Raw genomic sequence first — 18,833 nt, 5'->3', positions numbered from 1 at the left:
TTTTTAATGCAAATAATTTTTTTAATAAATTAAAAAATACCGACCCACCCTTTAAAGCCTGCATGTCAAGGGTTTACCATATATGGCTATATATGGTAGACCCGCAGACCAAACATGGCCCTGAAGGCTATCTGATGTGGCTTGAACCCCTCAAACCTAATTTTGTAAAATGAACTAAGCGGCACATTTACAAATCACTTAAATGATCCGTGGCACAATTCCAGAGCATTTAAGTCACCCGCGGAACATTCTCAGATTACTTAAGTGATCCGTAGCATAATTACGAATCACTTGAGTGATACGTGGCACACAGTTCCATAGTACTTAAGCGGCTCGGACACATTTCCAGAACACTTGAATGATCCGTGAAACATTCAGAGATCACTAAAGTGGCTCTGTAGGGGAATTATCAATAGGGGGAATGTTGGTGCAGGTGCCCAATAACTATCGAAAGTTTTTTTTCTTCAATTTTTGGCGCACCGAATAAGATCTGGCGCTCTGTATCACTTGTTCACGGTCTTCTGAAGTCGTTTAATGACATCGATATTTTGCACTAAAGAATCCCCGAATCCCCGAAAGCTAGAATTTTATTAAACAATTAATCAATTAAAATTTTTCATTGCTGATGTAGAAAAGATGACAACAGCAGCATAAAGTTTATCACTCGTAAGGATAATATTACCTTTCGATATAACGATAGTCCCTATACAACGATACTTATTCTTGGTATGAAGGATATCGTTATATCGAGGTTGCACAGTATTTACGAATTTATGGGACACCCTGTACGTAACTGAATGCAATTTAATCTAGATACGATATTCAGCTCATCAATAAAAAATCTGGACGAGAATCTCGCACGGAAGTAAACTTCCAGGAATTTTCGAAAATTTGTAATTATTATAAATATGCCAAAATATAATTTAAATTGTATCAAATAAAGTTTAAAAATGCATTAAGAACACCTTGCACGCATGATAAAATAACCCAACATCAGTGTAATTGAATAAAACTTTATTGAAAATAAAAGAAATTGCGTTAACAGCGCGGCTAATTAGGAGCTGGCACTGCGACGTGACAAACAAAAGCGGGATCCATTGCATTTTTTATTATATTGATATTATTATTTATTGATATTATTATTTATTGATATTATTATTTATTGATATTATTATTTATTGATATTATTATTTATTGATATTGTTTTCTATTATTATTTTCTCTTTTTTTTTCTTCTTCTCTTCTTGTTCCCTCCCTTACGCGGTCGGACTGCCAGTTAGAGTTTTTTCGGAACAACAGCGCCCTCTGGGGGACATGGAGCCTATATCTCTGGTGCGACAGAGACTGGTCGTACACAGTTCGTTTAGCTTCGAAATAACCAAAAAAAAAAAACTTTTAACGAATTTATGATATTGATATATGTTCAAATTTCGATGTATGTTCCGTACTAAGCGAAAGTAACAATAATGCCAGAATGACATTACCCGCGATTATAATAAGCAGTAGCAGAGAGATTAAACAATCAATGACAAGACGGTTGTTTTAAAACAACCATTGAGACGAATGATTTTATTAAAGCAATTTAAAACATAATTAACATCAATTTAATATCCATAAACAAATTTCAGTAATATTGGACAACAGTAATTATATATGTTAATTATGCATAATCGCCGAGCATTTTGGTAAGTTCGATAAATTTCCCTCATAATTTATCAATTTTACCGGTGATTATGCATAAAACCCAAGCGTCTCGATCTTGGTAAACATGAAAAATCGTACTATATGATATACAGTGTTATACTATATGTTAATCCATACATGTATTTTATCATTATATCGTGGTACGATCGTAAAATTTGATATCATTGTATCAGGGTGCGACTATATCCATCACGCATACTAGACTCATTTGGAATTTTTTTTCATATTTATGAAATTCACCAATTACACAAGGGTATTATGCATAATCGCAAGTATTTTCTCAAATTTACCAACGACACTTGGTTAAATATGCATAATCACCGGTAAAAAAAGTGGTGCTTTTTTCAATATGTATATTATTGTTTATTAAATTTATATACGATGCTTGGGTACAGTGCGCATGTTCGCCGGTAAGAGTGATACATTTATCAAACTTACCAAGATGATTGGAAAGTATGCATAAGAACCCGTTACATAATAAGCAATTTGTCACATTTACCGTAACATATACAAGTAAATTTTTTGATCACAGTAACAACGTGTTAGATAGAAATCGTGATTCTTCTTTTTCTTCTTCTCTCAAATGCACTGATAACGACATTCAACGACTTCGGTGTCCTCGCCATGGAGCCACTTCACTCTAGCGATCATCGCACCGAGGGTTATACAGCATATTCCTAGCAAGAATCCTGAAATCATGATGATGCTCAACAAGAAAGGTTCACCGATCGGGAAGACGAAGAACGGTATCACCGAAAAGACGGTGATCGACAAGCAAACGAAACCAGGCACGAAAAGACACCAAGAGAATAGATCCGAAGCCGCTTGGAGCTGCTTAACTCGTTCGTCAACAGATGACGCCGCTCTGCTCTGCAACAGGCAACATCTGTCGGAAATAAAAATTATAATATTTTTTAAAAAATTTATGGTAAAATTTTCCGCAATATCTATCAGACTAAGAACAAGTGTACATTCTCGATCACAATACTATGATTTTCGTTGACTTTTTATAATATTCGAATATATTGCAAGTAGGACTTATGAGTAGACTGACAATATATTTTCGAAACAAATACGGGAAATTGGTATTCCGAATACGGGAAAATACGGGACATTACCAATTGTTTTGCCAAGAACGGTGCCAAAAAGAAGCAAATTTGCCAAATATTGCTAAAACCACGGAAAAATTGCTAAGGGCGAGAAATGAAGAACTACCGCAGAATAAAATGAATTCCATAAAGTAAAACGTTCACCATGACAAATATTTGAGATCAATATTCTTATTTATAGATGTAATTATCATGATTTAATTTAAGAGTTGGGAAATAATTTGTGTCTTTGATTTCAATAAAGAATAAAAATTCTAATAGGCGTCGTTTAAGAAACGGGATATTTTTACAAAAATGTGGGGACGGCGAGAAAAACGGAAAAAACCAGGAGTGTCCCAGGAAATACGTGATGTATGGTCATTCTACTTATGAGTCTAGATCGGGGTCTTCAACCATTCCGACATTGCGGGCCAAAAAACAAATTTTCATGAAGCCCGGGGACCAACAAGTGAAAGTGTGGCATCTACATTCACACAGTGGTGTTTCAACGGCTGAGAATAACGGGTTCAGGGACTCCAGTTCTACAGGGCTATTATCCCAGTTCTTCAGTTCTACAGGACTCCTGTATTGTTGGAAAAATTATTTTTCATCAAGTATGAATTTTCTTTAATTATAATTATATTATTTTTCCATTAAATTCGAATTTTTATTAGTTCTGGAAGCATTTTTTTCCTTAGTTTTGAATTTCCATTCAAATTCCATAAAAATTCTGTGACTATTTTTTCATTTTGGATATGAATTTCATTAATCCTGAAACTTTTTTTCAAAAAGATTCAATTCTTCATTAATTCTGAAAGCATTCCTTTCCTTAATTCTCAAAAAATTTTTCATTAAAATTCTGGAAATATTTTTCATTAAAATTCTGGAAATATTTTTCTTTAAAATTCTGGAAATATTCTTCATTAATTCTAAAAAAAAGTATTTTGACAATTCTGAAAATATTTCCTTCATTGATTCTGGAAATATATTTTCAATAATTCTTGTAAATATTTCTTTCAACAATTCTGTTTATTCTCTGAAATCATGTTTTTTTTCAGTAGTTCTGAATACTATATATACTCATTTTAATTCTAGAACATTTCTTTCAATAATTATGAGTTTGAGAAATTGGATTTTCTGGATGTTATGCCGAAACTGATATTTAGAAAGAAAAGTGATTTTGTCTCCTCCGGGAACCGAACCCGGGTCCCGTTGCATACCGGGCAAGTGCGATAACCAATACACCAGAGACACACTTTCCAATTCCATATAACACGCATTAGTAGCGTGAAGCGCTGAGTGGAGTCGTAGCAGTCTTCCCTTAACTACAGAGCAATCACTTTTCTTTCCAAACATCAGTTTCGGCATAAACATCCAGAAAATTCAATTACTCAGTATATTTCAGGCCGAAAAAATACCATCTCTTCATACAATTATGATATTATTTTTCATTAGTTCTGAATATTTCCTAAAACTAATTTTGAGAAATTATTTTTCGCCAACTCCAGAATACATTTCTCTATTGAGTTTTCTTTCCCCAGCATTTCTATTAATTCCTGTAACTTGTAAGCCTTAAGCCTTTTTTGTCGGCGGGCTACTGCAAAAAGCTCCGAGGGCCGTGCGTAGAAAACCAGTGTCTAGATAGTGTAGTTTGTTATGTGGTTTCTACATTTCCTACATATTTTACCTTATTCAAGAACAATTAATTTAATGATAAAATGTTTCTCTCTCTGATCCCCCAAACCATTAAAATGAAATTAATGCCTATCATTTGTCGAGAATATTACAGTGCCATGTAATAGAGGAAGAATGGTGACTTCTCCATGACACATGAAAAAAATAGTTTTCATGGCGAAGAAGTAAGACGTACATAAATGGGGGAATGTAAGAAACGTTGAGGAAAATTTGGACTCTGGAACAGATACATTGATGGACATTGGCATCCTTGAGTCTCAAAAGAGGATGAAGATTTTATCCTGTAATCGTAGTATTCTCTAATATATAGCACATGATCAACCGAATTTCGTCACAACCCGGAACCATGTGAATGTGTCCTTGAATACTTGTATTTGTTCTACAGCAGGTGAAATATGTTCTGGTCAACACTACATCTATTCGAATTATACAGGGTGCCCTGTAAGTGCTAATGCGGCCTTTATTTCATCAACCGTACGTCGTAGAGGTATGATTCCAATTAAAAAAATGCTCAAAAGGAGTTAAAAAACTACCCTATCGAAGTTTTAAGAGTGAAAATACAGTGTGTCACAAAATAAAAAAAATCTAAATTTTTATACGGTACACCTGTCCTCCAACTTCCAATTAGAAGGTTGTTTCCCTGTCTCACCTGAGGCCAACAGAATTGTTTGCCATGCCAAAAAATCCATGTTTGTAAGTGCAATGTTCACAGAGATATTCGAACTCGAAAAACGGTGGAAATTTGGGAAAGACCATCGTAAAATTCGGAAAAAACTGTTTTACTCACATATATAACGATGTTCTTCTCCAAATTTCCTCCTTTTTCGAATTCGAATATCTCAATTAATATTGCACTTAGAAACTTTTTTTTTTGTTTGGCATCATGAGACACAGGACAACACAACCTTCAGTTAACTTTCAACAACTTCTTAAGAAATCTGAATTTTTAAATGGTTCCCCTGTGCTCTGACTTCCAATTAGAAAGTTGATGTCAGAGCACACAGGGAAACGTTATAAAAATTCAGATTTTTTATTTTGTCACACACTGTATTTTCACTCTCAAAACTAGTACAGGGTAATTTTTGAAAGCCTGTTGAGCATTTCTTGAACCGGTATCATACCTCTACGACGGACGGTTGATGAGATAAAGGCCGTGTTAGCACTCTTACAGAGCACTTTGTATATTGATTATATATAAGTACAATTTGATAAAATTACATTGTATGATACATGGTAATTTGCTCAGCTGAGTAAAGACATTTTTTAGTTTTGACATATTTTTAAAATAAAAATGCATTTCTTATTTGGACGTTTTTATTTTGAAGAATCTCATACTTTGAGAACCGCTGATATAGGCAATCGGAGGAGTTGCTATGGAATACTTTATATACAATGAAGTGCTTCATCTTATTAAAATAAATTTGTTTACACTGTACAAAACGTGTTGAATCTTATTAGGATAAATTCATTTAATAAGTGCCGCTTCTCATCAGGATGAATTTTTTTATTCTGTATAATAAGCGCCACATCTTAAGTGAGGTTAAATTTTTTTTCACACTATATATAATAAACACCATACCTTATCACAGGATAAATTTGTTTATATTTTACAATAAGTGCCGCATCTTATATGGATAAATTTATTTAATAAGCACAGCATCTTAATAAGATGAATTTGCTCATGCTTTATTAATTACCACATCTCATGATGACAAATTTTTAAAACTTTTTAAAATAATGCCAAACTTCATTAGGATAAATTTATTTAATACGGGTCCACCCTTATTAGATTAAATTTGATTATAATAAGCACTGCATTTTAATAGGATATATAAAATACATATAATTTCGTTCGTACTTTATAATTGTCACAGTGTCCTCTTTGGATAAATTTGTTGATACAAATAACACTGCACATTATTGTTACACCGGACAAAATTGTTTAGTGAGCACCACTTTTTAATAAGATGAGATTTTCTAATGTTTGTAATGTAAGATATGTGTTATTTTTGTATTTTATCTCACATAAAAATCAGCTATTTATTTGAATCTTCGAATGAAAAAAGTGTGTTAAACGAGCCTTGAATTTCCAACCAAATCAATGCTTAAAGTAATTACAGAACTGATCTTTCAGTTCTGTAAAGTTCAGAAGTTTTAATGAATTATACTGTATATCATTAATTAATATTAATACGTATAAAGGAACACATTAATTTTCTTACGCACATAGAATTTTGGAATTTATGATCCATATTCCTATCCATAAGCTCCGTTTCATCGGCACTGAAGCTTACATGGCGAAGGTCGTCGTCATCGGGAATGTAGCTAACGTTTTCTATTCCTGCAAATCTGACGGCTGGTTCACTTTTCGGATGCTCAGTAGAGACGTTTTCATCCATATTATCAATATTCCAGTTTCATAACAACTTATAGAGCTATGTGGTGAATGAAGATTCCATGCATTTGGATTCCTCAAATATGCCTAAAACAATGAAATACCATTTTCTTCAGAGTAAATAATAAAATATGATAATTAAATGTCAAAATCAGGAATAATGCATACAACACACACGAACCCTCTTAACATGTTTTTTTGGTGTCAACTTTCTAGAGCTTTTCAAACCTGAAAAGATGCAGTGAACCTTTCTTTCTTTCAAACCAAGCACAACTCAAGTCTATCGCCCCCATGGGCAATTTACTACCGAGTGAGTTGCGCCGGAAGTGTGAGTGTGTGTACCTAACGGTATCCATATTTCTTCTATATTTATATATATCCAACTTCATCTACATTTCAGAAACGACCTGAGTGAAGCGTAATGATTGAGTATTTGTACCATTGTAGGCCTATTGCTCTTTGTGGTGAGATTTTTTAGCGAGGCGATAGGCTCACATTCACGCCTCGAAGTTGGAAACCACAGAAAACCAAATTCAGCCGATCACCTCTATAGTGGCGATGGCGTATTGGCCAATTTCGTTAAATATTGACCCCGGTTAATGTCCAAAATTCGACCATTTTGCGAAGCGGCCGGTGATCTTTGGGCAAAGTCCGATCACAAAGATCATGATTTGGGGATCATCGTCAAGTTGGTGTATTTTTTCGTGATAATTATGTCCACGTTAGTTATTTATGGCAACTCATCAAACCGCAGTCACGATGCGGTATTAATTTTTTCTCTCCAAAATTTGGCACGAAAATTATGTGTTTATATAATTACTTTTACAGAACGTATAGTTTTTCTCTCAAATTTCACTTTTTTTGCCTCTCGTCACATGCAGCTAATGCAATACAGTTGCTATATATATAGACATGTATCACACGTTGGCGATTAAAAATATGGATTTAGCTCCTACCGGGCTGTCTTACATCAACACATCGTGCTCTGGCCAGGGATCTCCGGCCACTTCGCGAAATTACCGACTAAAGTCCGATTCATTTCTGCAATTCGGACTATGGGCAAAAACTCTTGGCCAATTCGCGAATTGGCCGCGCTTTAAGCTTTGGCAATAATAAATAAATAAATATATATTATATACACATGAAATTTTATGTTTTTTTAAATTATTTTATACAACTTGTCTTTTGACGATATTGTATGCATTCTCAAAAAGCTGCGTGACGAAATGATTAAAACTCTCATATCTCAGGAAGCATTCATAATGTATCAGAGTGTTTTTGACGACTACAGGTAGATCTCGTCAAGAAAAATCGAACTGTACCCTTTTGTTTTCGATACCTCTTCCGGTCCTGTCCGGGCACCAGGGGTCGCGGCCCGAATTCTTAACAAAATGGTTTTACGCCATATCTTGGGTGGGTCGCAACGCATATAGGCGACAAATGTATCGTCTGTTGGATATCTTGACAGACAAATTCGATGATACCCACTTAATTCAGTCAGTACCAGTTTCGTTTAGTATTAGTATTAATAGTCGGTACCAACCCCTCGGTTCAAGGCACAAAGATCATATTCACGCCAACAGCTACGGCCGTGTCTATGACACAGTTTCTACCTCAATTTTTTTTAGTATAATAATCTGCTGATTATACACCAGAAAATCCGGACAATGCTTGTTATTAGGTAGAGTCTGTTATTTACTTCCTGACTGGCATATATGAACTGTTAGATCCATTCATTGAGTGCCTAATACGTAAACCATGAGCGACAGCAATGTTCGTAATGCGAGACTGTTTAAGAAAGGCTATGAGAACGTGTGAATTATGGAGTACATGCGAGATCATTGGACCCGACCGTGTCAAAATTTATTTTTGAAAAAAAATAATAATTAGTTGAAAATAATTCATATATTTATCTCTAAAAATATTATATTATTATTTATGTATTAAGGCAGGAGTCTTTCAGACATGGCGGGCCTTATCGAAACTTTCCATGAAGTCTGCTGGCCCCCAACTCAAGTAACTTCATGTCTAAAGTGTCATCTTAATAGAAGGGGCCAATAGGGGCCCCTAGTTAAATGGGGACAAAAATAATTGAAGACATTTATTTATTCTGAAATTATTTCTTTTATTAATTATCAATAAGATCGGAAATAATTTTTTTTACTTATTCTGGAAAAGTTTGATTAAATTATATAATTCTGAGATGATTTCAATTTGAAATTACTGTAAATGATTTTGTAATTATTTATTTCGATAATTCCGATGGCGCAGCTAGACCTAGATGGTCCTTGTGCCAAAAAAAATCAAAATCCAATCCATAAATAATTTATAAATAATAAATAATAAATAATAAATAAATAATCCGAAATAATTTTTCTTCTCAATACATATTGAAAAAATTTCTTTCAATAATTATGCAATTATTCTTTTACTGACTGCGAAATAATTTCTATCATAAATTACGAAGTTATTTTTCTCATTGATTTATAAGTTATTCGTTTCAATAATTCTGAAACTATTTGTTTCAAATATCCTAAATTATTTCAGTAAATCTGAATTTTCATCAATTATGGAATCATTACTTTCATTAATTATATGTTTTCATCAATTGTTTCCGGAATTATTTCTTTTATTTACTATAGAATTCTTTCATTGATTCCAAAATCATTTCTTTAATTAATTCCAGAACAAATCATTTTTCAATGTTTTCAACGATTTTCTGAAAATGATCGGCGGATCACGACGAAAAAGCTCCTAAGACCAAATGTGGCGCACGGGCCATACGTTGAAGACCCCTGATGTACGGTATATTATGGGGGGATTTTTAAAATTTGAATATTAGTCTCAGCATCAAAACAAAAGCTAAGTGGTGAAATTGTTTCCGATTGGAGCGTAAAATAATTCTCATTTACACAGGAAATTCGCCAACAAATTTATGTTCTATTTAATATACTGAATAGGATATCAATTATTAACATTGCGAACACAAAAAAAAAAAAAAAAAAAAATATATATATATATATACAGTATATCTGACAGCTATATTTTAAGATACTTACATGTTATTCTCTGACGTAATTTTTTAAGAAAGTGAAACGTAATAACTTAGTAGCCGTAACTCACGCAGCATAGCGTTTTGAGAATGACACGGACGTATAAGAATCATAATTGGTGTAGAAGAGGACAGATAAGGTATCGGCACGGTACATGATTCAGCGACATACGACGCTGGAATCTAATACACACGCCAGTGATGTAGACTTGTGTAATTAGTAAATACGTGACTCGACAGTAATAATTATGACAACAACAAATAATAAAAACAGCTTTTTATACACTCAGATTCACACTCGACATACTATTCGGATATTTTTTTAAAATATTTTTTTTATGACGAATATTATACACGTAGCATTTCTCTTTTTTGTATTAATTACATGTAGGGGGAGACAGCTACATCTTGGCACATTATTTTTAAAACTTTTTTCTCAGTCAATTTTTACCGTAAAATTTCACTGGATTCACTTTTAGCAGCCGTATACTGTATGAAACATCATATAAATTTTAAATATTACATTTTTTTCTCACTACAACCATGAATGGAATTTTTGAGTAACAATAAATGATAGCGCAGTAAAATCCCTCTTAACGGTCATCCTTGTTTTGCGGTGAAATAAAAATATCCCGGTAAGAAACCTATTTAAATAATATATTTCGAACTCCTGTTTAACGGTCACAATCAGATACGGTCATGCACATCATTCTCATCATTCGTTCGATTGGACTAAAACCCCAGTATGGACATCAATACCTGCAATTTTGGTTCGAATTATGCTCGGCACCAGCAAAAGTTTAAATATTTGATCAAATTTTTCATATTTGGCTACTTTTGAATGAAATTTTGGGTTGAAGTTTGTTAATGTTTGGCAACTCTGATGTCCATTTAGAATCTGAAATCACGTGCTACTGATTGCTCTCCTTTACAATATTCCCCGCTGTTTAATATGACCAGCTCTAGTATAATCGTCGCTCTCTATCACTAAGAGAAAAAATTGATGACACAAATGCAGTGGAAAACGTAAAATTGGAGTTCGTGCGTTTGCAAATGAATTTAAAATGCCTTGATTAAATACATTTTTCATGTTAACGCAATGATGAAAAGTCATTGGATCAAGTCTTTTAGCTTAAAATACAGTTTGAAGGAGTTGAAATACTCAGCAAAACCTACCACACGGCGACTGATCAGTTTTTCCAAAACATATTAATTCAGTATGTAAAATTTGTATAATATTTCTTTCGTAATTCTAATTTCGTATCTATGCAACAGTTACGCACTTTCATGACGTTAAACGCATCTCATGTTGTCAGAATGTCATTCATATTCAAATAAAGAACTATTTCAGTTACCGTTAATACTATGTACCATAATTTCTCAAACGTTTTGTTCCATCACCCCCTTCTTCAGAATTTTTTTCTCTCATCGCTCCCGACTCAAGTAAACTCGTAGGATTCTATGTTATGCTCGTACTTTCTATCGCCCACCAGGGGGCGATATTGCCCACTTTGGGAAACACTGCTATATACAGTGAAACCTGTCTAAAGACGGAAACCTGTGTTAAACGGAATCAAAATATAATCTGTTCAATGATTAGTGCTTTTATTTGCACCTTTATAAGACGGAAATCTGTTTCAAATGAAATATTATTTCAGTCTGTTGGTGTTCCGTTTCGTACAGGTTTCACTATAATGCAATTAATACAGGAACCCCCTCAGATACGGTCACCCCTCTTTTACAGACAATTTTTTTGTCCCGCGAGTATCCACAAAAGAGGGGTTTAACTGAACTGTTAAAATTATTGGAAATTTTGATTAGGAACAAACTAGGTGAAAATGTTTGAATTGAGAAAAAAAAAGTTTGATAAAACTTTTCAATAGAAATTAACAGAATATATATTGATATTGGAAAAAATTTTTCGCGCAATATTTTGATTTGCAGGTATTTAAAAAATTCATATTTAGTAAAAAAATACGGTATGCACACGGCATAAGATTAGAAACAGTTTTTATCTAGTTTCTATAAAATTACGGAATCCAAGCATTAAGTGTTTTCAATTTAAAGGTGAAGAAATATCGAAACTCAACACATATCCACAGGTTTATTGCGTTTAAATAAATATTTTTATTATCCATTGTGAAAAGAAAATGAATAATATTTTCAATACTCAACAGATGAACTATATATAAAAAAACACTATATATCCGAAATGATAATTCAAAATAGAATCAATTTATTTAAATTAATAACTAACTTATTATAAATTATAAATTAATTCTCAACCGAAGAATCATAAAAAAACAATATCTTCGAAATGATGATACAAAATGAATTTCTTGATCAATTTCCAGGAAAAACTGAAATCCGAAGATCCAGCGAAACCGATTTCTCATTAGTTAAGGAAAGGAGGAAATGAAACGTCATATATATAATACCATGAATACCATTTAATTGACTTGTCATTGAGACACTCGAATGTAATTCTTCATTTTTCCATATGACCTTGTGGCAAATGAATGCCATTAATTCTTCGTAGTTTTCTTAATGTTCCATCGAATGATAGGGAAAAGAAAAAGCAGCATTTTTCTTTCCTCGTTAAGAATCACAAAAACGGCAAAACAGAAAAGACAATTTTCTTCGAAGATCTTTTTTATTGGAAGAAAAGAATATTAAATTGAACTTTTTTAAAATACATAGAAAGACAAAATGAAACTATATTTTATTCTTTGTGTTTCCATTCCTTGGTATTGACTTCACATAAAAGATAACGAATTATAACGATGGAAAATCTCAATATACAACCTTCTCATAACATTATAAATAATTAATACAGTGAAACATCACTACAACGATACTCGATATAACGATAAACTTCCTCTACAACGATAATGTTTAAAATCTTGTTTGGAAATGTCTATATTCTAATGTTAAACTGCTGCCTATATCAGTATAACGATAATCCCTCTACGACGATATTTTTTCTCGGTCAGAAGAATATTGCTATATCGAGGTTTTAATTTATAAATTTTTATGAGAAATGCCGCTTGAAGATTGGAAATTAATTTTTATCATCTGTCCAAATTTTTTAAATTTTGTAGCGGCTTGTTTTGATGTATCGGTAGAGCATTTTTCAGTAAAAACAGTTAAATATCAATTAATATGTGTACTGTACTATTTCTTAACACCGTACCTGTACCTCCGTAAACATTCGTCTGAAGTATTTCCAACGAATTTATAGGGAACACAGGTTGTGGTTGTATTATGGGTGGTCTAAGCGTATTTATGCTCTCACAGTTATGTGTTTCGTGTTCCAGTGCTGCCATCTGCATTTCATATTTTAAAGTGAAAATTGTAAGGTTCATCATCGCTTCAGCCAGTTGTTAAAAACTTTCAAAATTGCATGCGACGGAATTTTCTTGTTATGTAAGCATCGTGTTGAAAGTCTGCCTGCTCTCTTCGGCAATCATTTTGCAATCAATATCAAGAGATGGTATTTTTTTCGGCCTGAAATACACTGAGAAGCTGAATTTTCTGGATGTTATGCCGAGACTAATATTTGGAAAGAAAAATTATTTGTCCCCTTAGGGAATCGAACACGGGTTCCCCTTGCATACCGGACAAGAGTGCGCTAAACCAATACACCAGAGACACCCTTTTCAATTCCTTATAACACGCATTTAATGCGTGTTATAAGGAAGAATTGGCACCTCAAGTTACGAGTGTCTCGGATTTTCGAGAGATTTAAATTACGATTAAAAAATATTCTTTAAAATTACTACAACTTTGCGAGTATATATACGACAAAGGAGCATAAAAAACTCATTTGACACATGAAAGTTCAGGTGCTTTGATTGTTGTGCTGTACCTTATATTGTGCTATTCTTGTGAGCAAAAAAATTACTCTTCAAGTTCACTTATAAAAAACTGTGCTCGACTACACAAATTGATTTTTGCACCGTATAACCATGAATACTGAGAGGACGTGGAGCAAATTAAAAATATCTCTGCCATTTCTCTACCACTGTTTATTCTAAGATCTGAAGAAGAACTCAGCCCGCAATTCGAAACACTGAGGTAACATAGACGGCCGACTTCTCCACATAAACCGATATGCCAGTTGATATTCTATTCAGGACTTGAAGACTGGCCTTCATCGTTTGTTAGGCTCACCGTGTAATTCACAGGACCACTGCAGACACAACCGATCATTCCACATGTTTGGGACATGAACTTTGTCGTGCAAAGAGAGTGACAATATTTACAGGGATTTCTTTTCTTGTGATAATAGCTTTATTATATAAAGAACATACTTCCTGTTGCAATATTTTTGTCTTTAGAACACGACTCACATTTGAATAGGGAATCACATCCTGTAGCTGCCAATAACGATGTACCAATCAAATCATCGTCAAATTTCACTTCATTCATGATTGTTATCAAAATTATGCGCGAAATATAATGCACACAGCCGTACACATACACACTCAAAATTAAATGTGTTCTCGATGTGTTCAGTTATCATAACTATTATCTCCTTGTTTTGTAGTTCGAAATAGAAAGAAACATCTGCATGTGTTATCATTTTATATGATTACTTCTTTCGCGTCTTTCTCTTTAATCGCAGCCGCATCGCTCCAACCATAGAATCCATTCCCCCAGAAATGTCTCACGGGACCCGTACCACAATGGAGCCTAAGTCTGAGCTTCTTGGATTTCTCATCGTAGTACCACACCATGTTTCCGATGAATCCCGAGAAGAATATGATGCACGCTGACAGAGCTCCGGATGCCACGAAGATCAGGGCGAGATATAGGAAGTAGGATATCGGGTACAGAAACATCGGTATTATGAAGATTGGTGTTAGGACTGCCAACAAGACTCCTGGCAGGAAGAACATCAGCGAACACGCATCTGTCACGCATTGAAGCCGTCGTCTCTTGCGTTCGACAGCTGCAGGCGTTGGTACGAACTCGAACTTCCTTTTGCTGGAAGAGACATAACATTCATCAATACCATTGCGTAAGAGAAACATTCACAGTTATTCACAAGAGAAGTTATTCACATTATGTTGAAAAAATCATGCAAACCTACTAACAAACAACAGACACGCACCACTGACCATATTTTTTTGAATTGATGCCCGAAAGGTTAAGTTACCCAGTTTTACCACGATAAGGACAAAAAATTACGCCAAAAGAATACTTAACCCCTTCGCTTACAAGCTTATGGCAAGAAATTCGAATGATCTCTATTTGACGAATGGGTGATAAATATGAATATTAGACAGTAAGTTCTTTCGATCATTTCCGGTGGAATTCCGATCATTCCGGCCGAGGTCGATGAGACAGTCGCCTTGAGAGATGTAGCGAGCTCGATACCCGGTTCGTCCTTGCCAGAAAATTTTCGTGACTCAGGGATACAACAGAAACGGTGACATGACCAGAGAAAAACGATTGCTGCCGCAGGGAGTCCCACATCAAGGGGTTAGCGCACCAACCGCTCAGTGACTATTAAGAAAAAAAAAGGCTGCCGCTCGGAATCGGCAATAAATTGTATGTCCCGGTATAATTATCCCTCGTGTGCAGAAAATGACCGTGGTGCGACAAAAATGATCAATGTGATCATTGAATTTTATAATATTGTATTTTATAATATATCAGACATAATTTTATGTCTGTGGAAGAGAGAAGCCATTATATTTTAAAAAAGTCTTAGTTGTTCGACTTACACACACATTTATACGACATTTTGACTCGGCCTCTTGAACGTCGTATAAACGATGTTCCACTGTAACTGACAGTATACTTCTAAAGTAAAAGACTACAGAGTTAGTCCTATGGAGAAACAATTTGAATCACCATGTATTATATTAAAAGTAATTAAGGCCGCTGTGGTGGTCGAGTGGTTATAGTGCCGGACTCGTGATGCGAGGATCCGGGTTCGAACCCCACAGTGGTGGTCGGCTGAAGTTGGTTTTCTGTGGTTCCCAACTTCAAGGCGCAAATGCGAGCCGATCTCCCCGTTAAAAAGTCTCGCCACAGAGAGCAACAGTCCTACAACGGTAAATCATTCAACCATAACACTTCACTCATAGTTAGTAAAACTGGGGGCAGATGACAGCACTACACATAACAAGCATTACACAGAAACAAACTTTACGCCAGGTTGCACTACACGTACACGCACATTCCCGCATATACCGATTCGTTGGGGGGTTCCGCGGGGGGGAGGGGGGTGCATGTGTGGTGTAGCAGTAGTAGGTAGGGGCTCGGGGATCCATGATGTTCTTAAGTACAGCCGCCTCGTTGGGCAATTTGCCTGTTGTGGCGTTGTATTTTGTATTTGTATTTGTAATTGGAGGGGGGCCTATGCCATATGTTATCTTACACGCGCCAAATAATGAAGAAATTTAATATACAAAAGGAAATTATAATTTCTCGGAAAATTTGGAGTCCCATGCTCATGCGAGAACCATCCGAACGGCTAAATACAGGTCTGGTAACCCTATTACATTCCTACTCGAGGTACAAAATATCGAAGCATAAAAAGAAGCATATCAATTAGATCTAAAATTTCATGAGAAATGCATTCTCTGCTCAATTATCTAGGTCCCGATCTCTTTCTCTCTCTCTCTCACACACACACACACATAACGGATATTCAGTGATCGATAATTAGCACTTTCTGATATTCACTAATGATCCGGAATGACAAAATTCACAAAATAAATCAAGTAAAAATGTATTTGGATCTCACGGGTTACATTTACCCTTCAAAGGTCCATTTTTTTCAAGTGACTTGTAATGCAGTTTCACATCATTTGAGTGACCTGCGGCATATTTGCAGTCATTGAGTGACCCGCGAAACAGTCTCAGAGCGATTGACCGGCCCGTTGCGCACTTCCCCATCACTCAAGTTATCCGCTGCACAGATCATTCCAGCAGCCCACGGCACATGCGAGCCGATCTCCCCATTAAAAAGTCTCGCCACAGAGAGCAACAGTCCTACAACGATTAATTATTCAATCGTCACACTTCACTCATAATTAGAAAAACTGGTGGCAGATGGCAGCACTACACATAACAAGCATTACACAGAAACAGACTTTACGTCAGGTTTCACTACACGTACACACACATTCCCGCATGTACCAATTCGTTAGAGGTTCCGCAGAGGAATATGGATGAGGTACATGTGTGGTTTAGTAGTAGTAGTAGTAGCAGCAGCACCCCACGGCACACTTCTACATGACCTATGTGGCCCGCGGCACATTTATTTATTCATTTAAAAATGAAAATACAGACAACAGGCTAAAGCCCAGTTACAGAAAAGAAATTCAGAAATTCACAGATCACTCAAGTGGCCCGCGGCACGTTTACAAACCAATGAAGTGGCCCGCCCTCTCTTAAAGGTTGAGTACCCTTGGGTTAAGGTAACAAAGAAGCCAGTCTTTGATGAAAGCTACAAATTAATGAAGCTTTGCAAAGATCTCGACGTTTGCACAAGATTACAATAATAGGAAGGGAATTGGTAAATATATACCAATAAAGAGCGTGATCATACGGAAAAAGTCATTTCAACGATAGTGATTGCAACGCAATATCCAGACATTTTATTTATTGTTCTTAAATGACTATAGAAGAAGAAGAGGGGAAAAAACACGAGACAGCCGCACTAATGTTTGATAAATGAGAAATAAAACACTTTAAATGAAGTAACAGAATTCTACGTGTGGAAATGAAAGTAGCAAATGTGGGAATTTGACACTGAGCAGCTCTTTCATAAGCATATGCCAATTTGTCGTCGCGAAAGACTGACCTCGCAATAATCGGCAGTTGAAACATTAATGAGTTAGCAATGAAAAAAAGAGAAGAGGGGAATAAAACGAGCTATTTTTGTTATCGATATCGCATGCAATTGGAAATTCAACGAATATTTTATAATCATAAGTATCCAATTTGGTATCGGGGATGTTTCCCAATCGAACGCAGTTTTTTTATAACACGTGGAATCTCGATATATTGACATTTTGCGGACCAAGAAAAAGAATCGTTGTAGAGGGATTTATCGTTATATAGAGTATCGTTGTAGCGAGGTTCTACTGTATATTATAACAGCTCAATCTAAATTGACTGCAGAAAATTGTACGAACTGGATATATTTACTGATGCTCTACAGCGTATCTGGGTAAATGTGATGTTCGTGTTTCACAGACTGTATTAATTATTGTAGCAATTTTTCTTAGCAAATATGGTGCATTAGCATAGATATCAGTTTTTAAGCCATTCACCGACATAAATTCATCGATGGAAAATTCACCGAAATAAATTCACCGATGAAAATTTCATAAAATTCCCTGACGTAAATCCATCAACAAAAATTTCCCTGACATAAATTCATGGATGGAAAATTCATCTAAGGAAAATTCACCGACATGAATTCATTGATGGGAAACTCACTGTTGTAAATTAATCGATGGCTATTCATCGGAGAAAAATTCACTAACGAATTCCATAATGAAATTCAATTTCATTAACGGAAAATTGACCTAAGGAAAATTGATTCATTGACATAAATTCATCAATCGAAAATTCATCTAAAGAAAATTCACCGATATAAAATTCTCGGACATGAATTCACCAACGAAAATTTCACTGACATAAATACCTACGCATAACTCACCGACAGCAATTCTTCTAAATTAAAAAAAAAATTCATCTAAAGAAAATTTACCGATATAAATTCATTGATGAAAAACTCACGGACATAAATTCATGAACAGAAATTTCGCCGACATTGATTCATGTACAGGAAAACTCACCCACCATAATTCGTTGTGGTATTAGATGCACGAAGACTGTACTATAATATTTGTAATCAACCACAATGTACAGT

General features: G+C 34.8%; 2 protein-coding genes across 2 annotated transcripts in view; both read right to left on the bottom strand.

Moving 5' to 3' along the window:
* Positions 1 to 1,544: 1,544 nt before the first annotated feature.
* On the bottom strand, positions 1,545 to 10,041 carry LOC149077016 (uncharacterized). The gene is made up of 3 exons (XM_089242631.1): positions 9,942 to 10,041; positions 6,714 to 6,969; positions 1,545 to 2,590 (listed from the first exon to the last, which is right to left on the bottom strand). The coding sequence occupies exons 2-3, from the start codon at positions 6,884 to 6,886 to the stop codon at positions 2,284 to 2,286; spliced, it is 480 nt and encodes a 159-aa protein (XP_089098757.1). The 5' UTR covers positions 6,887 to 6,969; positions 9,942 to 10,041; the 3' UTR covers positions 1,545 to 2,283.
* A 2,002-nt stretch (positions 10,042 to 12,043) lies between these two features.
* LOC149077015 (uncharacterized) overlaps positions 12,044 to 18,833 on the bottom strand; it is a 29,534-nt gene continuing 22,744 nt past the window's right edge. The window contains exon 3 of the mRNA XM_089244749.1: positions 12,044 to 14,923. Within this exon, the coding sequence (XP_089100875.1) occupies positions 14,521 to 14,923 (403 nt within the window). The 3' untranslated portion in view covers positions 12,044 to 14,520. The remainder of the gene's footprint in view (positions 14,924 to 18,833) is intronic.

This window comes from Pholcus phalangioides, unplaced genomic scaffold (genome assembly GCF_987345545.1).
Source record: "Pholcus phalangioides strain wild (caught in Gottingen) unplaced genomic scaffold, Ppha-v1.0 ptg000015l_1, whole genome shotgun sequence".
NCBI classification, from domain to species: Eukaryota; Metazoa; Arthropoda; class Arachnida; order Araneae; family Pholcidae; genus Pholcus; species Pholcus phalangioides.
The sequence above is the reverse complement of the archived record's forward strand: the minus strand, read 5'-3'. Positions and strand labels throughout refer to the sequence as shown.